General features: G+C 36.4%; 1 protein-coding gene across 1 annotated transcript in view; it reads right to left on the bottom strand.

The window, feature by feature from the left end:
• The window catches only part of Mmp16 (matrix metallopeptidase 16), a 246,648-nt gene that overhangs the window by 118,306 nt on the left and 105,036 nt on the right, over nt 1-23,306 (bottom strand). The window contains exon 2 of the mRNA XM_027403567.2: nt 6,734-6,882. Coding sequence (XP_027259368.1) covers nt 6,734-6,882 — 149 coding nt within the window. The remainder of the gene's footprint in view (nt 1-6,733; nt 6,883-23,306) is intronic.

The following is a 23,306-nucleotide window of genomic DNA, read 5'->3' as shown; positions in this document are numbered from 1 at the left end:
CAAGAAAGGTAACACTTTAAAAGTAAACATTAAAAGCTTCATTATTATTATTATTATTATTATTAGTAGTAGTAGTAGTAGTAGTAGTAGTAGTAGTAGTAGTAGTAGTAGTAGTATGCTCAGAATAATTGGGACATCATAGTTATCAGATAGAGCATATCTCATTCTAGCCAGTGTTCTGTCACTGGTCAATTGAGAATGAGTTCTTCAATGCTGAAGTTGGTTTGGAAACAATCCTTATTACAAGCAATCTTGTAGCTTCATCCTTTCCAATATCTGTGATTGCGGTTATACCTGGCCCGGTTCTGTTCAACACAGTTGTGGCCCATATGTCTGGTGACAATTCAGCAATGCTGCTGGAAGCAGCCCTGAGCACAAATAGAAGGGAATGCCAGCTCTCAGAGATATATTGGACACCTCATTGCTTTGGTGGACATGTATCTACTTTTACTGACAGAAAATTATTTTTCAAAATATTTTGCAATAGAGCAGACATTCTTTCATCGCTCAGACTATTTAAATTTTAACAAAATTAAGGAATACTAGTTGTTGCTTAGAGTTGTATACAGAGCTTTCTAGGAATACTTAAATATATTTTTATTTTTATTTTAGACATTCATAGGCTGTATCATTATGGAGAGGACTAGATATACCAACTATACAGGAACTGTTAAAAGCAAATTTGCACAGGGCTCAAACATTGAGGACTTATTTTCTCTATATATATCAACTTATTAACTGCCTCCCTTGACATATGTGCAATTCACAAGACAGAAAGTGCAAAGAGAAAATACTGGAGTGCATGGAGAAAAGGAAGAAATGTATCAGTCACAACAATCATCAAAAAGAAAAAGTCATCTATTATCTGAATTGTTACATTCAGCTAAGCTTTTAGCCCTCTGACTTAGCTACTAACTATACATCTGTAGCAAATAAAGTCATACATATCCACTAATGCAATACTGTTTGAAAGCTATCACCATGCTCAGAAACTACAAAAATAACTACTTTAAGCTCTGAAGACCATGATTTTTCTCTAAATGTAAAAGATTATAAATCGTGTATAAATTTGACAACCTGAACAAAGAATCAAAACGAAAAGTATTGATAACTGCATAAAATAGTGTTGTTCTTATTAAATATAATTAATCATCCCAATTAAAAAACAATTAAGATTTTAAGTAATACTCCATCTTCATAGTAATTTTTAGAAATGCTGCTTAGAATTAGAAGAGTTCAAATAAAAAATATTAGCAAGTGTTGAATAAGTTGCATGGCATTATTTAGAAATCAGAACTATTCAAACACAGATATATCAACACACATATATATATGTAATATATATTAAATCAGAGAAAATATTAACCACTGTAAGAGATAACCCTCTCATCAAGCGTTCTTCACTATTCACTATTGTGTGCACACTAAACAAGAACCCCCTCCCCTGCATACACACAATTACATTTAAAACTAGAGAAAAACACTCAGGTATGCCCTACATAATGTGTTTGTATTTGTCATCTCGATGGAATATATTTTATGCTTACTATAAGATTGTCTATTTATTAAGAAATTTAAATGAACTTGTTTAGTTAAACAACTTACAAATTAAAAGAATTATTATACTATTAGACAATGGACTTAGTTATTAGTGTAAAACAAAAGTTACTATCTTTCCAATACCAGTTCTAATGAGCAAAAAAGTAATAAAATATTCTATTCAATGAAATATCTAAATTTGTTACATGATATGGTTAATTACTTCAACATAATACAATGATTACTGAAATTGGAATAATCACTTTTAATTACCCAAGAATTATAGAATAACTGTGCCACTTGTCTGTCAAAGGAAGATTTCTTTTTTAAACAAGCGAAGGGCTAGAGTGATGGTTCAGTGGTTGTGAGTGCTTACAGTTCTTGTAGAGGAACTGAGTTCCCTTCCTAGCACCCAGATTGAGCAGATGAAAATTGACTATAACTCAAGTTCAAGGGGTACTTGCACTCATGTGCACAGCTCCCTTAAACACACCACACCCTCTCTCTCATACACACATAACTAAAATAAAACATCTTTAAGATCTGACCTGGGAAAAGAAGCACTTATTTGTCTATAACTAGCATTCATGATGGGGAGGCAGGATGTATGAGAGCAAGGAGATTGTGGATACAAAGGATGTTGGAGACAGCCTGGAGGCTGCAGAAATGCAATATCAAATGAACAAGCAAACATAAATCAATAACTGAATTGAGTTCATAACTAAGTAACTGTCAGTAGCCTAAAACTCAGTAACATTTATAGGGCATGTGTTGAATAAATGAAAAGCAGTGGGTTAATATGCCTGTAAGTGCAGGAAGTACTTTGTTTATTTGTTGTTGTTGCTTAAGATAGGCTCTATTATGCATAGGCTTGTTTCAAACTCTTACATGGGTGCTGAATTTGAACTCACATCAGCATCATTGGGTAGTGTTTTGGTCTGAATTAAAATAGCCTCCATAGCTCATCTTTTTGAATACTTGTTCTTCAGAGAGTGAAAAAAAAACTTGGAAAGGTTGGATTATGTGGCCTTGCTGGAGGAGGTCTGTTCTTTGGAGTAGGGTTCAAGTACAGCACTACCAGTTGTCTCTCTGTTGCCTGGTTGTGCCTCAAGATGTAAGGTATTGGCTACTGCTCCACAGCAATTCTCCCACCTGTTGCTGTGTTCTCTACTATGACAGTCATAGACTCACTGTCTGAAACTATGGCCCAATAAACTCTTATATAAGTGTCATAGTCAAGGTGTGTTGTCTCAGTAACTGAACTGTAACTAAGAAAAGCAGCAAACTCCTAATTTTGGTGCTAGCTCTCCAGTCTCAGTTTCCAAGACAAGGTTTCACTCTCTAGTCAGGACTTACATGAAACTCAATATCTAGGCCAAAATGGGATCACAGTTGCGTCAATCATCATGCATCCACTTCTAGTAGGCTGATATTAAAAGTGTGGAACAGCATATCTTATAGTCTATGTAAGGTAGTAGATTGCAGTTTCAGCATGATAGGCATTGTATGTTAATTAAAAAAGCACAGAGCAATGCTTTTATAGCATGATTAAAGGGGTTTACATTTCAAAATATTTGATATGAGGAACCTGAGCCATAATATGTCACTATTGGGTATTTCATTGAAAAAATAGACAGCAGGCAAGTGAAGTCATAGGCTTCCAGATTCTGTACCAATAAGAATTAAGACCAAGCAATCTAGAGCATAGGAGGGACTTCATGGAAGAAGGGAGATAGACAAAATCAAGATGGGCTAATGGTACTTCTGGAACTTCACCTGAAAATAATTGCTAGGTTAACATTTTTTGAAGGCAAACATGTACTGTGAATATAAATAATAAAAACAAAAAATAAATGTGCCATTTGTTGTGATTTTATTTAAGTTTAAAAATATAAGAAGGTACAAGATGAGACCTGAGAACAAGAGATACATTAACCATAGTTTCTTACATGTTGGGGAGGGAGAGTGGGAGTGGGATTGAGAGAGATGAGAGAGAGGCAGAAGAGGAAGAGACAGAGAGCAGAGAGCAGGGAGGAGGTCAGAGAGAGTAAAGAGAAGAAAGAGAAGAGAAGACAAGAGAAGACAAAAGAGAAGACAAGAGAAGACAAGAGAAGAGAGAAAGAGAAAAGAGCATAAGCAGGCAGGGGGTCTATCTTTTAAAGATGTCCTTTACATATGCATACAGACTTAGTTCCCATGGAAGCCTGGGCTGACCAGAGTACTTCCTGAGTGGATTCTGCCAGGTAACAGGGCCAGGCCAGCATGATGCCTGAAGCTTTCACCATTGATATTAAATAAAAATGAAAATTCAGGCTGTCTGTAAAGTTATAAATGAAATCACTTTTTGCTGCATAACCACAAAAGAATTGTGACGATTTTCATTATGTCCCTCCCTTGTATACTTCTGGATTCCCATGGGTACATGAACGGGAGACTATATTGTGATTTCAATGTTACATGTTAATTGTAGACCTAAGTCCTTGAAGCAGCTATGTAGTATTTTATTGTGTAGGTGCATACAGCACCTACTAGGTTTCTAGGTTTCTGCTCTTACACATTTCCAGTTTTCTGGCCAATTTTCAAGTTACTTTACGTGGAAATGGGTCAAAAGGACAAGCAAACTGAACTTGGATTTATATTTATTTGTGTATTAATTAACCTCCTTATTAAACTACCTTTATTTCCTAAAAAAAAAAATACACAAAAGCAAATTAGCAAGTAAACAAAAAAGTAAGCATAGAAACACTCATTTGATTTTAAGGTAAGGGCTACACATATGGTTGTTCTTATTCTTCATTCTTTATCACAGAAAAACTATATATATCCTATGTAATGACAGACTCATTTCTCTTGGTTTGGAATCTGAACCATTGGATACCAATGGAACATGATATCCTCTGCATCTCCACAATTTTTATGCGCTACATCCAGAGCACAAGAAAAAAAATGGAAAAAAAAAAAACTTGTATCTTTTCACACAACCGAGACCAATGCAGCCCACTATGATCATCTATTTTTAACTCCATCAGGCAATAGGAAATGAAACTTATCCATCTCCAACTTTTGAAAGACCAGTAATTCAAAACCAAAAGAAAGACATGATGACTTAAGTAGGATTCTACTTCCTTATTTTTTTAAATGATTAATTTTACTTTCTTTTTTTGGTGTTTCAGAGAGACAGAGAGAGAAAGAGAAAAACAGAGACAGAGGCATAGACAGAGAGGAATGTTACAGTATGTGTGTGTGAAGATAGATGATCTTCTGGAGCTGGAGTTAATGTCGTGTGACCTTCATTCCGGAAACTGTACTCCAGTCTTCTACAAGATACGTCACCATCCTCAACACTGAACAATCTCTCCAGAACCAGCAAAATACCTGTTTAAGTTTCTTACCTTTAAGATCTATCAAGAGTTAGCTATTCATTCATATTTTTTTCCAAATTCTCACTTACCTTGCATTTTAATGTTGTGTTTAGAAAATGAAACAACAGTTTCTTCATCAGGGAACAGTAGGATGTTGATATGAATAGTGACTATTTGGGGGGAACAATTTGTTCCCAGAAACAAAACACCAGATTGGTTTTTGTTATTAGCAAAGCCTAACTATATTTGTGAGATTGTATCCTTATAGTCTAAAAGAAACTTCTGATGCATCTTTATGAATAGATGTTTACAATGACTAGAGTTACTCAGGTCTGGAATTTTGAAATTCTATCCCAAATATTGACAGGTGGTTTGTGAATAGACAATTACAACGTCTAGAAGTACTCAGGTCTGGTATTTTGAAATTCTATCTCCAACACAGATATGAGGTTTCTAACTGTTGCAGAATGTTGTTAATTTATTATTGATTTTTATTTCCCATGGTCTGGACCAGTCAGTACTTATATGTTTATTAGAAACACTAGGGGAGTTAAGAACTTAATTTTTAAAATCCAGTTTGAAGCTTAATTTTAAAGGCTAAATCCTATGAGTACCTGTCTTAGTGATAAAAAGATACTATAACTCACAGCCTTATATGAGCATTCAAAGAGAAAATAGAATTTCAGTATTAAATTTGGAATTAGGTTGATGGGTCAGAATTTCTTTGAATCAAGATATTTCATGTTTAAAAAAATTAGTGATATTTCTTAACACATCCAGAAAGTAACCTCCCCAGACTAGATGCCAAAAAGCCTGAGTTGTGAAATTTCTCTACACTTTATTTGGCCTGTGGCATTCAGCTTATTTTCCAGGAAAATAGAGAGAAATTAGTATTTCTGTCTATTGTGAAGGTCAATGCATTATCATAAAGTAACAAGGATATTTCACTTTCTGAGTGTCTAGGGTTCTAAGAACAAACAAGACGTTTGCCTGCCTGCATAGAAGAAACAAAACAAAACATCAATCCCTCCCTTGTAGCAGACGACCAATAATTATGCTTCATAATATTGCACAACTTGCTAGGAGCCTGAGACAAAAATACTATTGCTCTAAATGCCTGTGAACACACAAATTTACAGTGCCAAAGAGGTAATAACTTTTGTCTTAGCAGTATTTCAGGAAGTGTATGCTTGAAGAACCACTTGTTGAATCAATAGATGAAGGAATAATGGATAACACAATGGATTAACAACTATTATTACAGGGCAGGGAGGAGTTCTTTGCCACTGAGAAAGTTAAAGAAGATACCTTCCAGTGAAAAATAATATAAGATTTTTTTTTGTTTAGAAAGCTGTCACTATGCAGAGCTAGAAAACTTCCAATAGTCCATTTCTGAATTTTCCCTACCAGCCCAACATAAGAACATTACTTGTACTGCTTCTCACTTTTGACTGCTTAAACAGGTGCATCGAATCCCAACCAATGTGAAGCTACTAATGGGATAACATTTTGCAGACATGTGAACAGTGGCTCGCACATACCACACATAGAAGAAATCACTAATTGCCACTTTATATAGACTCTTACACATGTATTCACTTTGAATCTTGCTCATATTTTCGTTCATGATTCAAAATGTGTTGTTAAAACAATGTAGACAACTTGATTTTGTATATTACATGATATGAGAAGCAGGATACAGGATACATTGCAAAGAAAAGTTCATGAAGCAAAATATCCCAATAGTGGTTGTTGAAGTCTATGTAGTTTTTGTGACAATTTAATTGGGCTCAAGTACCAATGAGAGAAGGAATGTAGAGGACATTACTTACTCAATTGTGTTCCTGTCCACTTTTCCTGTCATGTTAATGCCATAAAACTGCTGCATGGCAGCTAGGGCCGATTGCATGGTCTCTGCAGAACGCAGCACTGACATTCTGGAATCAGTCGGTGGAAGGTAGCCGTATTTTTGTAACCACACCTGTAATCACAAGTACAATTCCTTTAGATTAACTTTACAATTTAACATTAATGTTCTGGAAATTTATTTATAACTACAGTAGATTCTAGACTTATTTTGTATCTTTGAGATATACATTATGTACTAAAATCATTTTATAATTTCCATCGTGGTTGTAGCACTAATGTGAAATAGTAAAAAGTGTGATTAATCACTACTTAGGTATTTGTTGCATATAGTTTGTATACTTAATATGAAATGAAATTACAAATATTATTTCGTGTGTCTTCCAGGGAACAAACTCCAAAGTCATACTTTTCTAGAAGTTTGTCAAGACATCATTGCTGGAAGGGGAATAAAACATTCACATGATGCATCTAAAGGTTGTTTTCTATGAACAACTTAGCAGTGGTTGCAGCTGGGATGGGTGTCTATACAGATGAACTATGATATTCGTGGCATTTTCATATATTATTCATATAAACACTTCACCCATCCATAGCTGGATATTCTCTTGTATGTAACTTTTTCATATGAAGAACGGCCATTATCTAAGCTATTTCATAAATTGCAATGGATACATAACATTCAACTTTCTTCTATATTTAGTTCTCAATTTAGAGGTCTGAGGACTCTCAATTTCTCCCCAGTGAACAGTCTTGGGGAAAATGATGACAGAAAGAAGTTAGAGAGTAGCAAATTTCCTGATCTTGGTTGGTGCAAGAATTAAGAATCATTTCAAATCACAAAACAAATCAAACAATCAAACAAAAAACTCAGGGAAATTAAGGAAAACAATGAATCCCTACCAGGAGCACAGACATACTTTTCCACAGCTTCATGCCTTCATTCCAAAGAAATATCTTGTGCCCATCCCTGACCCAAGCATGCTGTCTTTTATCTCAGTATTCCCAGGGGTTGCAGAGGTTCTTTAACAACAGTGAACAACTTGGCAAACTGCTAAATCTCATGTAATTGTTGTAATACTTAGGAAAGCCATCCAGGGGTGAGTGTTTCTCTCCCTAATGTGGTCTACTTATCATGTAAGTGCAGTTTTTCTGTGATAGTTGGCATTATATAAGTTATAACTATTGTCCAGGAGATTCATTTTCCAAGTCAAAATAACTACCACATACAAAAATTAAATTTCCTAAAAGGTAATATTAAATATGCTGGATTTAAATTTGAAAATAAAGGAGAATCTTCTATGGAGTCTCTAAAATTGACATCCCTAAAAGTACAATCCCTATCATCAGCTTGATAAAAGCTATTTAAAGATGAGCACTGCATTGCTGTCAAGAAGGTGACTGGTAAAAGTCAATCACAAAAAGCTGCCTCCTAAATGATAAAATTGTGTCAAGATGCTTCTTATCTAATCAGAGATGAACAGGCTGCCAGAGAAAATAATCCAGTCACCTATTAGGCAGTGGTGGAGTATGAGAAAGATTCCAGTATTTTCTGAATGAAGGAGGAAGCCAATAAAAATGCTCAGTTGTTAAAATCAATATTTTAATTCAATTTCTAAAATAAGAAGACTTTAATAATATACACAAATGAATTTTTCAGCTCAATAATTTTCTCATAGCTCCACATTCATGTCATACATGCTAGGAAGTTGTTTGTTGCTAGGTTACACTTTGGTGCTAAGCTACTGGTAATTTCATTTGTAAGAACAGCAAAGAGTAAGCTATTAATAAGAAAACCTATGAAATATATATAGGTAGATAGATTAAATATAAAAATACATAAAGTACATAATGAAAAATAACGTTTTTAAAAATGCATATAGGATTTATGGCTTAGCTTTCTAAAACAAGTGATTTAAAAACAATGTAAAAATGAAGTTACATCCCTTCATTTTTTTTCTCTTACATGTTACTCTTTAGCATGAAATACTGCTTTACCCAATGACTGACAAGTGGGTTATTCATTTTTATTACAAAACAAGATGCTAGGTATGAGACATTCCATTTTACAGTTTATTTTTAATGCAATAGCAGTGTCTTGATTTTGACAGCCAAGAGTGAAATTTCCTATGATACTACAAAACACATATAGAAAATTTACAAATTTTCAGCAGAAAAAACAATGGAATCTTGAAATTTGCAGGAAAATGGATGGATCTAGAAGAAACCATTCTGAGCGAGGTAACCCAATTGCAAAAAGACAAATCTGGTTATGTACTCACTCATATGCGGATTTTAGACATAGAGTAAGGATTACCAGCCTACAATCCACACTGCCAAAGAAGCTAAAAACAAGGAGGTCCCTAAGAAAGACATACATGGTCCCCTGGAGAAGGGGAAAGGTTCAAGATCTGCTGAGCAAATTGGGAGCACGTGAATTGGGGGAGGGATCTAGGAGAATGAGAAGGGGAGAAGAAGAGGGTTGCCAAGGACATGAGGGAGCAGAAAGTATGAGTCAGGGGAAGAATACACGATAACAAGAATGGAGATATCATAATAGAGGGAAACATTTTTGGTTTACAGAGAAATCAGACACTAGGGAAATGTCTGAGATCTACAAAGATGACGCCAGCTAACTATCTCAGCAATAGAGGAGAGGCTAACTTAAATGCCCTCCCCTGATTATGAGATGGATGACTGACTTATATGCCTTCATTCAGCAGCTAATGGAAGTAGAAGCAGACACCCATAACTAATCACCAAACTGAACTGGAACCCAGATGCAGAGAAGGACCAGCGAAGAGCACAAAGGTCCAGACTAGGCTGGTGAAACCCACAGAAACAGCTGACCTGAACATCCAGGAACTCTTGCTCCCCAGACTGGAATACCAACTGGAATACCAGCTGGAATACCAGCTGGAATACCAGCATGGGACTGATCCAGACCCCAGGAACATGGGTTTCTGTGAGGAAACCTCAGAAATCTATGGGACCTCCTGTAGAAGCCCAGTATTTATCCCTAGCATAGGTGTGGGCTTTGGGAGCCCATTCCATTTAGAGTAATACTCCCTGGGCCAAGACACATGGGGTTGGACCTAGGCCCTATCCCAAAGGATATGAAAGACTCTGATGACACCCTATGGAAGGCCTCACCATCCAGGGGGAGCGGAAAAGATATGTGACAGATAAGGTTTTAGTTGGGGGGTAGGGGAGGATGGGTGGGAGAAGGGAACTGGGATTGTCATGTAAAACAATCTTGTTTCTAATTCAAATAAAAAAAGTTGGAAGAAAAGGGGCAAATAATCCAGAAAAAATGTCCCAAGAAAAGGAGTAAATTGGTCTATTGTTACATCATATTTGCAACAGGATAAAATCTCATAAACCTTTCCAAATATTTTTTATTTTATCTACAGACATAATGCAAATGATTCTTTTGTAGTCCCAGTCCAAATAAATATCAATTCTGGCTTTAAAAAAATAAATAAAACTCTATCCATACCTGTATTGTCTTCCTCTATCAAGGCATCTCCTTTCTTGCCCTCCTCTTTTTCTCTCCTCTCTCAAGCCTCTTGTTCTTCTGCCCCATCCCCTTGGTCCCTTCCCACCTCCAGGGGATCCCCAGGGATGACTCCAACTAAGAATCCAAGCAGTGGTGGAGAAAATGTCATTGTTGCCCTTCCCATATATGAGATTGGTGTCTACCTTGGTTAACATTCCTAGCGCTTTCATCCAGAATCCAGAAGCTGTTTGAAGCAGAAACCGGCACCCACAGCTAAGCACTGAACTATACCTCTGGAATCCAATTGTGGAGAGGGAGGAGGGATGAGCAAAGAAGCCAAGATGGTACTGCAGAAACACTTGGCCTGACCTAGTGAGAGTTTAGAGACACTAGTCATAAAGCTTCGGAAACAGCATTGGACGGAACCAAGCCCTCTGAATGTGGGTATCAGCTAGGAGGTCAAGATAGCCTATAGGACCTCTAACAGTGGAGCCAGTCTTTAACCCTAGAGCTCGAATGGACTTTGGGAGCCCATTTCCTATGGAGGGATACTACTGCAACCCAAATACAGCAAGGAGGGCCTAGGCCCTCCCTCAAACTATATGACAGACTTTGAAGGTCCCTTGTGGAGGGCCTCACTATCCCTAGGGAGGAGTTTGGGGATGGGTGGGGAGGTTGGTGGGGAACATGGGAGGATGGGAGGGTGAGGGAATTGGGGGGATGGATATGTAAATATGAGTAGTAATTAAAGAATTTAATAAAAAACAAAGGGACTTTGAGAGCCCATCCCAAAATGGAGGGGTGCTCTCTCAGCCTGGACACATGGGGGAGGGCCTAGGCCCTGCCCAGGATGATATGACAGACTTTGGAGCACCCCCAGGTAAGGCCCTCCTTAGGGAGTAGAGGGGTATGAGGTGGGGGGCGGGTGGGGGGGTTGTTGGAGGGAAGGGAGAGGGAGAAGGGATTGACATGTGAAGCAAGCTTGTTTCTAGTTTGAACTAATAAAAAATCAGAAAATTTCTAAGGAGTAATGTTTAAAGTAATATTTAAAGATATACCTTACCTCATATTCTTATTAATGGTACCCAAGGTTAATAATATAGTGTCTACTCTTATACCTTGTGCACTAATCATGTATATTCACTTATGTATGCTTATATACATATGTTTGCTTATACAAATGCAAATATGTATATACATTTCATTTAATAGACTAGAATACTGGTATCCATCCTCATATTCTGCTACTAGAAATATGCTTCTCTCTGAAACTTTGATCTAAACTCCTGACTCTCCTAGATCACTAACAAAAGCAATTTCATCTCCTGAGATATATTTTCTGCCTTGGAATCTCTTCAGTGCACATTCAGTGTCCAAATGCACATTGTGGGTACTTAGGGAATATGCTCTTCAAATATGCATTTGAGGACATCATGATTCTTAAGTCAAAGTATATAAAGCTAACAGTAAAATCTGTGCTCAGTAAGTCATATTATTTAAGCACTTTGTTATTAAAATTGTGACTGTTCTAATGGAGGTTATCCGTAAAATAGGACAACACTGAAACATAGGAGTTTAAATGGCCTTTGAAAGCAAAGGTCACAATAAAAGAATCACAAACTTTGAAAATTCCTCCTCAGAACAAAGGGAATATAAAGTATTTGTCAAACAGGGTTTTTGTTACAGCCATTTTTGCTACATTTATTTTATTTTATTTTATTTTGCTATTCTCATTAGATCAAGTGAATTAAGAGCATTGAAAATATTAACAATTGAAGGCTCTTCAAGGAAATTTTACCTGCCTTACGATCCAGAGCTTGTAGTCATTGCCACTGGAAACACAAACATCAAAAGCATCTGCTTGGCCTCACCTTCACTGCATTCCATATGTTATACTTTATCCATGTATACTCCTACCTCCGAGATACAGTACAGTTTCTACATTGAGTGGTATATAATAATAGAAGCACAGCCAGAAAAATGCTTCTCTCTAAAGAGTGGGAGCTCTCAAGTTATTTTTGAAAGAATAAATGGTGGCCAAGAAATATCATCCTCACTAGTTTGTTCTTTAAATAGGAAGCATTTTATAAAGTAAACTCTACTATAAGCAGGGCATCATTACTAATATTTAATGTACCCATATCATTAAAACATTCATTATCTGGTTAAATTAGACATACAATTTTATAGACATCATCTAAAAGAAAGTTATCATATAAGTGAATACAAATAGTTCTCATCATTAATGATTACTTTGAGCAAGAAACTAGAAACTAACACATTAGTACTTACTGCTTAGTCCAGTAACATAACCTAATGACATAAAATTCCTTTAGTCATTCAAGATAATGTATCTCTCAATGCTTCACATTAAGGCAAGAAAGAGCAATTCACAGATGCCAGATCAATTGAAAACTTTTCTTATGATCAATTATAATAAGGAGAAATCAATAGCCGTAGCTCTGAATATTTGTAAATTTCTTATACATGTTTTATCACAAAACAAAATTTATGTATATTTTTAATAACTGAATTCATTTGTGTTGAGAGGGACATACTTTAAGAATTGGAAAAACGTTTGGAGGTTATAGAAAAAGGAGTGGGTTTTGGAATTTATTTGACCTGTAAAAATCATAAAATCACTTTTTCATACCTTTGCTAATACAAAATAACAATTAACTACTGACAAGAGACTTCCACTTATGTTAAATAATGATAATTTCTAATCAACATGCAACATGACAAAGGCATGCCTTTGTATCTATTCATATATTCCAAACCACAGTACTATCCACTGAATGGAAAGGACAGTGATGATTTTGGTTTTTTACTTTAAAAAATTTCTATTTCTACATAAATATTTTTATTATTTTAGAAAATTAATTGTAAGAATTCCTGACTTCATGAAAAACTTCAACATATGAGTATAGCTATTTAAATCTGTTAATATTGCACAACATTGTGATATAACTGCTCTCCTGAAAACACAATTATCAGAATGCATTTTATCAGACAAGCTACAAAAGTTAATTACCTTACTCCATATGAACCTTCCATAAATGCAGTAAGTTCTCTTTTAACCTAAAATTAACAGCTGGGTGATTAAATTCATAGTTTATGATTTCTTCAACAAAACCATACAATCTTCAGGATATTTCCCCCCCTGAAATTCTATAATTCATATGGCATAAGCAATGATAAAATTTAGAGTTTGGATTTAGTAGCTTTAAAAGTGGCTATAAACATGAATTATAAATGGCTAGTAATAAAAATATTAAAATGATGGATTGTCTTCACTCAGCATTACTCATGCTGAAAATTGATAGAATAAGTTAATTGGGCAGAAATTGGCCTTTTTCTTCATTCAGAAATCCAAATGGTTTCCATAGCACTATTTCATCACCCAAAGTGAATGAATCATATGAACATCAGAAATAGCATTCACTCCACTGAGAATTTTACCATCTACATTGGATACCCAAATAGAATAAAACAGAGGAATCCTGCTCTGGTAATTTTTTTTTATCAATTTGTTATAATCTGTGGTCATCTAGAAAGAGGAACCACAAGTGAGAAAATGTTTCCCACCATATTAGCCTGTAGACAAGTATGCAAGCATATTTTGTATACATAATTGATATAGAAGGGCAAAATCCATTATAGGTTGTGCCACTCATAAGCAGGTGACCCATGATATATAAGAAAGCAAAAAATGAGCAAGACAAAGAAATCAAGCCAGTAAGCAGTACTCCTCCATGTTCTTCTTCAGTTCCTGTCTCCAGGGTCTCACAGTGAAATCTGCCTTCCCTTCACAAACTGAAAACTGTCTAATGAAAACAGGAAAGCAGCTAATTTATGAGTAAGCTGTAATAAACATCATGGCTAAATATTTTATAGCAAATTGAAACTCTGTCTTCCATTACAGAACCTAAAACTTCTGTGTGTTAATGTGAGGATAGTTTTTCTTTTTACATAAATGAATTGCACTATGTACTTGGCAGTCATAGAAGTCAAGCTCTTCAGTCAGTTATGTCTTATCCCCAGGGATAGGCAGTATAGCTCCCTTATTTAAAAACCCACAATCTGCTAGACATTGTAAGAGGAAGTTACAGATCTGTGTCCCGATTGCTTCCTATTCCCTTTTCCTTAGTCTATTTAGATTCCCAATGAAGTTGAGTGAGCACATTCTCATACGTGTAGCAATGACAACATGCAAGCACCAGCACCAGCACCACCACCACCGAAACAACAAATAAAGAGGATGAGTGAATTGTCACAACTTATGCTGACATTATTCTACATTATATCACAGTCACCTCACCAATCCTAAGCAAGAAAAATCCCATGAAATCTATACTTTTATAGATGATAGAAGAGAAGGGTTAAACCATGTAGCATATGAATTTTCTAGAAAGCATATTCATAGCATGAGTCATGTGCCTGAGGATCTCAGCTCCCTTTTATGTTCAGGAAGTAGAGTCAGTCTCTCTACCAGTAAAAAGATGATATAATTAATCAGTCTCCTTCAGGACCTACAGAGTGGTTGAACAAAAATCTCCCATTCAAATATAGAAGCATTTTCTGCATTATACACATACAGGCATAGTTATATGAGTATTCTATAAAACCCACGGTAAGAAAGAACAATTTTTAATTTATAGGCTGTCCTGGTTTCACTCTGACCACACTTCATGCCCAAATTGTCTGCATCTAATCAGATATCCTGAGGAAGGGAAGATAAGCCAGCAGTGCAGAGATGTTGATATTGTCATCATAAATAATCAATATGAGAAGGGGTAAGAGTGGAAGTGGAGTAGAGTGAGTTTACGAAAAGTAAATAGAGTGTATATAAGAAAGTTCAAAAATGAAACACAATGCTGTATAGTTTATTCAATGAAGAATATGAAGCAGAAGCCAAAGACAAATTCTACCTACTGGTTTGATCCTGGTTCATGCTCATCTATTTGTCTTTTGCAGCCCAGACCCACCTAATTGGAAAGAGTAACACAGTGTGTGGGACTTACTTACATCAATTATCAATGAAATAAATGATCCACAAACATGCCCACAGAACAACTGGATCAGGCAGTCCCCTGAGATTCCCTTAGTTAACACTGGGTTATGTTAAGATGATAGTTGAAGCTACTAAAGAGAGCCCGCAAAAGTGTGTTTATGCTCAAAGCTGTTTGGAAACATAAAGGATGTACAAGGAAGATTTCAATCTGTCAGAGACAACACATTTTTCTTTTGGTTCTTCACCCTGCCTACCAAATTATCGACTGGGGATTAAGGTTCTTTGTTTGTTTTGGTTTGTTTTGGTTTTGGTTCTTTGAGACAGTGTTTCTCTGTATAGCTTTGTAGACCAAGTGGCCTGGAACTCACAGAGAACATGCTGCCTTTGCCCCACCCCCACCTTCAGTGCTGGGATTAAAGGCATGCACTAGCACTGCTTGGCTAGGGATTAAGTTTTATCCAGAAGGTACCTAGTACTGATACACCTTGTTCCATAGCCCCAATGACTCTCATCAAACATTGCAACACTGCAATTGGCTTCTGTTTTTTCACATTGCTACCATGATTGCCTGTTGCCCAACGACCATGAATCAGCTATCACTTTAAATATGAAAAAATGCACATAACTCAAGATTTACACTTTTAGCTTCCTCCAAGGAAACACTTCACTGGCATGGACCTGGTTATGTAGCTTGCACCACCATTCATTCCAGAATTTTTCAATGCCCCCAACTGAATCTCTTATTACACTATGGCTTCCTCATATCTCTATTCCTTTTCTGTTCTCTGTCTGCATGAATGTGGCAATTCCCTGCACTTCATCTAGGTGGAATCATGCAATATATATTCTTTTGTGACAAGCTTCTTTCATGTAGGGCTATGTTTTCAAGTTTGGTCTATTAAGCATCATATAGCCATTGAACACCAAATAATCCCTAATGCAGGGATATTTCATAATTTTCTTATCTACTGATCGATTAATGAATGCTATGAATTAAATGAATGTATGCATTACTGCAATGTGCAAATCTTGGAATCCTAACCCAAAGAGACTGTATTATTGGAGCCTTTGGATTAGTACCCTGATGAATAACCAGAGATAGTTCTATAATCATTCTTACCCTTCAAGCACACTATGAATGGTTAGCAACATGTGCTTGGAAGAGGGACTTCATCTTCAAAACAAACATCTTGGCACTTGTTTAGAGTATCCAGAACTATATACAATACTATTTATTAGCAGCCTATAGTATAATAGTTTTGTATAATAGCTTAAGTTGACTAAAGCATTGGCTATTGGGGTTCATTTATTTATACAAAGTACAAAATATTTTAAATTATTGCCAACTTTCCTTTTCCAATTGAAATTTTATAATCATGGATATTTTAGTGGATATGGCATATATGTTTCTAAAGCTAAGGTGGAGACTAAAATGTTCATTTGATTGTATTCTATCAGCAATTCCTCAACTTAATCCTAAAGGGAAAGTCTTTATTATGTAATTAAGTGAAGAAAGTGTCACACTAAATTCTGTAACTTCTTCACATGGAACCGTCTTTTTATATTTCAAGTACACTGTACTTATTTCTGATACAAGCTAAATGTCTTCCTGCGTTGGGGCATTTCATTTACTTTCCTATATAAAGGACACAAAATACTTTCTTTCTCATCCTTTAAAATAAAGTTCAATTAGAAAGTTCAAAGAGGATATTTTTATTACTAATAACATGTGGCATGTTTAATGTCATTAGTTATGCCCTTCATGACAAATACCTTGTCATTTTTTTATAAATGGATTTATTCCTTATATGTTTTGTTGATAACTTTAGGCCTGAAAACTATAGAATCTTCTAGATTCTGATCTTGATGAATGTAGTTATGAGGTCTAGCAAAGTGGGTAATCTTCATACTGATGATTGGGTGATATTACAAGTATCCATGCAAATGACATGCTGCCATTTTCTACCCAGTAATCAATTATCTGCACACTCCTACTTCCACACAACTAGGTATGTAAAAAAAAAGAGACTAGTACACAGTAAGAATTTAAAAAAAATAGCATCTACATATGCAGAGTATTACTAACTGCTTGGCAAATATTATGTAATGTGGAGAAAGTTTAAATAGGAGACAGCCATTTTAGCTGCTATTCAGAAATTATTCAGCTTATTGAACATAGTATGTGCATATATTCAACAGTGCTGTAATAACAAATGCATACAATCATTACTAGTCAATTAAAATGTATCATTGAAATCTAATTTAAAGTTTCAGTGTAAAATGTTCTTTAATATTTGTACATTACTCATAGCAATTCCAGCATTCTGTGTGAATGGCATGATCAGCACTAATATTCATTATGCAGAAATGTGATAATATTCTCTATATATTAGCACATGTAATTATCACCACAATTCTGAGAGGTTATTATATTAGACATGAACAAATAAGATAGGAAATAACAATCAACATGACCAGGGCTAAAGAGCTTATAGATATTATACAGGAATATAAACTTCCATTTGACTGAAATGACTATACATAGCACAACAGCTAGGTTGGAAAACTTGTTCTTTATTATCAATGTTTGAAGTCAGAAATCCAGTCTTAATTTTACGTCTCAATCTCATCAGTGGCATGAGAGTCATTTTGTTGGGCAGGCAAAATAAAAACAAATAAGTTGAATGTTAAATTTTACCTAGATGCTTAGCGAGACACATATACTAATGGTAAAAATTTAGAAAGATGAAATGACCAAAGGCTGAACACATATCTACAAGTTCTCTAAAACACCAGTCTTTCCTTCAAGAAGGTAGGGCATTCTGAATGCACCAGAGGATACTTTGTTTCTAATCATCCAATGATCAGTAAAACACACACACACACACACACACACACACACACACACACACACACACACACACACACATATCAATAATAATGTCCTTACTATACATAGCTGAGACTTGTCAAAAATAAAATTTAAAGATAATTTTGACCTAGAGGAAGAGAATAATCATGACACGTTCTCCTAATGTGACTTCTAGACCAGTGTATTGTATGCCTTTGAAAAGTCTACTTCCCAGCCTTTGGGAATTTCAAGAGGAGATGACCTTAATGAGCACTTGTCGTATTATAAAACTATGTACACGAAATGCTACTAGAAATTTCACTGTATGTATTTGAGGAAAATTGTTTCATCACAAAAGTTACTAGGAACAGCAAAGGAATTCTGCATCTTTAAGAAATTGAGTAAAAAACACATTGGAATGAGACTAGGAAAGGGAGTTACATGGACTACCCCTGAAATATTTACACAAATTTTATGAACCAAAATAATACAAAAGACTCCTTTGGTAATTTTATTTCAAAGATATATTAGAAAAATACAGTTATCTCTGGTCTGTGGGAAATTAGTTTGAGAGTATATAAACACAAAAGTAGTGAAAAAGTAAAATCAATTCTGGTGAAAACTCAAGGAATTGATAGGTCAATTCATGATTCCTTTTAGAAATAGAGTAACTGTGGAAGCAATGAAAACATCATTGTAATTGTGCTAATTATTTACTTTGTGCATAGAATTTTGGGGAGCATAATTGTAGGGCTATGATTCAGGGGTAAACAGCAAAGTAGCTGTTACGAAGTTCACAGTACAATCTTCAGAAACAAGGAATGGCACCCACAATTTTCTGGGCAGATTTCTGACAGAGGGTTGAGTGGAAATGAACTGCTAAAAACTGAAAAAGCACTTCAAATGTTAATATATGAGAGTTCTGAATGATTGACAAACCAGATTTTCTAGATGACCTCCTACATCAAGCAATCTTTTACTGTCACTTTAATATTACAATATTTTTCTAAGTGCCTAATTTGCTGCCCTAGCTCTGGATTCTTTCAACTTTGACCTATTTCACTTAGTCCAGAAATAGCAAAAAGATTGTCCTTTATTTAACATGCCTGATCTTCACATCATGATTACTGTCATTACTTATTAATGTTGCTTAAAATACTTTATCCCTAAATGTAATAAACTCCAGAAGTTCTATATGTCAATATTTGGAAAGTAAAATTCTCTTAAAAAATAAACTGTACAGTCTCTGTGCTGTTTCTGGATCACCAATAATTATACTTTTTATACCATCATTGCCCTGTGTATACCAGCATGCCTTGGCTGACATACCCCATGCCCTACATTTCCCCAGAGTCTTCATATACTTGTAACTTCTGCCTAGGTTTTAATAGCTCTTAGTATGCGGGTGACTCTATGAGTATTTAATAAAGTGTGAAAACAAGAAGTATGGGTATGATAGCTATGAATGGAATGCAGCCTCAGGTTGTTAAGGATATTTTCACTCATCAATAATTAGAAAGAAAGCCTTAATATTTGTACATTACTACAGCACAGCAAACCTCAACAATGGTGGACATGGAATATAAATAGGCAATTATCTCTTTAATATAATTGGCAGGTGTGATTTTTTGAAAAAATGGCTACACCCAGCATGATACAGAGTTCCTTTTACTGCCTCCAGATCAAGATGGAGATGTCTAAGCTGTTTTTCCAGCACAATTTCTTCCTGCACACCAACATATTTTTCACCATGATGATAAAGGACTAAAACTCTGAATTGTAAGATAGACTCAATTAACTATTTTCTTTCATAAGAGTTACTATGGAGCCAGGCGATGGTGGCACATGCCTATAATCCCCGCACTCGGGAGGCAAAGGCAGGCAGATCTCTGTGAATTTGAGACCAGCCTGGTCTACAAGAGCTAGTTCCAGGACAGCCTCCAAAGCCACAGAGAAACCCTGTCCCAGAAAAAAAAGAGAGAGTTGCTATGGACATGATGTCTCTTTACCACAATAGAAACCCAAACTAAGAAGTTGGAACCAGAGGCTGAGGTATTTCTGTGATAGGCCTGGTGGTGTTTTTGTTTGGAGGAATTTGGATTTTGGTACTTTGGGTTAGGAAACCAGTGGAATGACTTGAGTGCAGCTGAATGGAGCATACTAGTAGGAGTATGGGAAACAGTGTTGTTGAGGATGTTTGAATTGTGGAGGCATGGCTCAAGAGATTAGAGGGGAGAGGAATTCTCATATGATGAGGGGCTCCGAGAAGAAGGACCATGATACAAACCTGGGTACATGAGTTAGCTTGTTGCAGCCCATTCCCTATGGTGGCATGCCATGCTCAGCTTTAATGCATGGGAGAGAGACTTGGCCCTGTCCCAACTTATTGGACCTGACTATGTTGACTCTTCATGGGAGCCCTTGCCCATGAGGAGGAGTGCACTGGGACTGGGCTGAAGGAAAGTCAAGAGGGAGTGTAGGGAAGGGTGGGAGGAAGCAGTGAGATTGGATTATAAAATAAAATTTTAAAGACTGGATACATTATTTTAAAAGGGCAGAATTTGAGGAGGAAAGGAGCACCAGGATGTAGAATAATGCAAAGTCCTGTATTCAAGGAGATAATAAATATATTAAGAAATAGATAAAATGGAGTGGTGACCTCAGGAAACATCCCACCCAGCTGAGATTCTAAGTTGTGAAAGAGATTAAAGAAATGGTCAGAGCAGGTTGTGATGGTGCATTTTTTTAATCCCAGAATTCCAGAGACAGAGACAGGAAGATCTGACTTCAAGGACAATGTATTCTACAGAACAACTTCCAGGATAGACAAGCTTAGGCAATATAGGAAACCACTGAAAACGGAAAGGAGGTGAAGACATAAATGAACAAGGCAGGCACGTTCTAGGTCCACAAAGCAGCAGAACTTGACAGCTTTGGCCATGTGGTTCTGGCTTTAGAGTCAAGAATAGAAGAAAGGGGTTATGGATTATTCCTTTGCACATAATGAAAGCTACTGACACCAGGCATGTGTCAGGGGTGTAGGTGAATGAAGGCCTAAAGTGTCCATTGTGTGAAGGCTGGATTGCCTTAGTGACCCAAAGATAATAGACATCTTGAGTCATAGGATATGTGCCAAGGAAAACGTCTAACAGGGAGTGAAAAGAGTCCAAGAGAAGGAACTATGTTGCAGTCAAGAAAGCTAAAAGGAGTTGGAGACCTAAAAAGCATTTTGACACTAGATATGGAAATGTGGAGTATGGAGTTTGTCCAGCTGGTTTTTGGTCTTGGTTGGATCGACAATTTCCTTACCATACTTCCTTTACTACATTTTGGGACTGTAATGTATGTCCTGTGCCATTACATTAGAAGTATATGATCTGCTTTTTATTTTGATTTTTTCAGTAGATTATAGTTAAGAGATTGCATGAATCTCAGAAGAGACATTGAACTTTAGATTTTAAATAAGTTTGAGACTATTATAGACTGTGGGGACATTCAAGGTTAGACTGAATGTATTTTTGCAATATGATTTCACTAGAATCCTTCATGGGTCAGGGAGTGGAATGTGTTGTTATTAAAGAAAATGTCCCCTATAGTGAAGAGCACTATTAGGATGTTTGTTGGAGAAAGTATATCTTTGTTAGTGGAAGTGTGTCATTGTTGGGGTGGTCTCTGGGGTCTCATACGTCTCCTATGATGAAGCTATGCAGAGTTCCTTCTGCTGCCTGTGGATCAAGATGTAGAAATGTCAGATTCTTCTCCAGCACCATGACTTCCTACATGCTGTAGGAAACCTCTGAAACTGTAAACTATACCAATAAATTTTTTTTCTTTCAAAAAAAACTGGAAAACAGGAGTTTCCATGGTCAAGGTGTCTCTTCAAAGGAATAGAGATCCTAACTAAGATAGAAAATTTATGCAATATATTTGCTAAATTTCTTGACAAAAAGTATCTATAGTTTTTTAATGGAACCTTGAAATTCACAGGCAAATGGATGGAACTAGAAGAAACCATTCTGAGGGATGTGACCCAGTCATGAAAAGACAAACATGGTATGTACTCACTCATATGTGGATTTTAGACATAGAGTAAAGGATTACCAGCCTACAATCCACACTGCCAGAGAAGCTAGTAAATGAGGAGGACCTTAAGAGAGACATACATGGTCCCCTAGAGAAGGGGAAAGGGACAAGATCTCCTGAGCAAATTGGGAGCACGGAGGAGGGGGAAGAAGGCTAGGAGAATGAGAAGGGAAGAAGAGGATGGATGAGGAGAACATGAGGGAGCAGAAAGCTTGAGCCAGGGGGAAGAATAGAAGAAAACAAGAAAAGAGATACCATAATAGAGGGAGACATTTTAGGTTTAAAGAGAAATCAGGGACTAGGGAAATATCTGGAGATCTACAAAGATGACACCAACTAACAATCTAAGCAACAGAGGAGAGGCTACCTTAAATGACCTCCTCTAATAATGAGATTGATGACTAATTCATATGCCATCATATGGCCTTCATCCAGCAGCTGGTGGAAGTAGAAGCAGACACCCACAACTAATCACTGAACTGAACTGGAATCCTGTTGCAGAGAAGAACGAGTGATGGGCAAAGGGGTACAGACCAGGCTGGTGTAACCCACAGAAACAGATGACCTGAACACCAAGGAGCTCTTGGACCCCAGACTGATAGCTGGGAAACCAGCACGGGACTGATCCAGATCTCAGGAATGTGGGGGTCATTTAGGAGACCTCAGAAATCTATGGGACCTCCTATAGTAGAACAGTACTTATCCCTAGCACAGGTGTGGACTTTGGGAGCCCATTCCACATAGAGGGATACTCCGTGAGCCAAGACACACGGGGATGGGCCTAGGCTCTATCCCAAAGATATGACAGACACTGAAGATCTCCTATGGAAGGCCTCACCCTCCCTGGGGAGCAGAAAAAGTATGTGGTAGGTAGGGTTTTTGTTGGGGGGGTGGTAAGTGCAGAGGGCAGGAAGAGGGAACTGGGATTGGCATGTAAAACAATCTTGTTTCTAATTCAAATAAAAAATGGAGAAAGAAAAAATATTTATTACATTGTATTATATTACATATTTGAAATGTAAGGATCATTTTTATAGAAAGTACATACTCCTTGAGATTTGAAAAAAGTATCTATAGTTCTTATATTAGTAA

Source organism: Cricetulus griseus, chromosome 2 (assembly GCF_003668045.3).
Source record: "Cricetulus griseus strain 17A/GY chromosome 2, alternate assembly CriGri-PICRH-1.0, whole genome shotgun sequence".
Lineage (NCBI taxonomy): Eukaryota > Metazoa > Chordata > Mammalia > Rodentia > Cricetidae > Cricetulus > Cricetulus griseus.
This window is presented reverse-complemented; position numbering and strand designations above follow the sequence as displayed.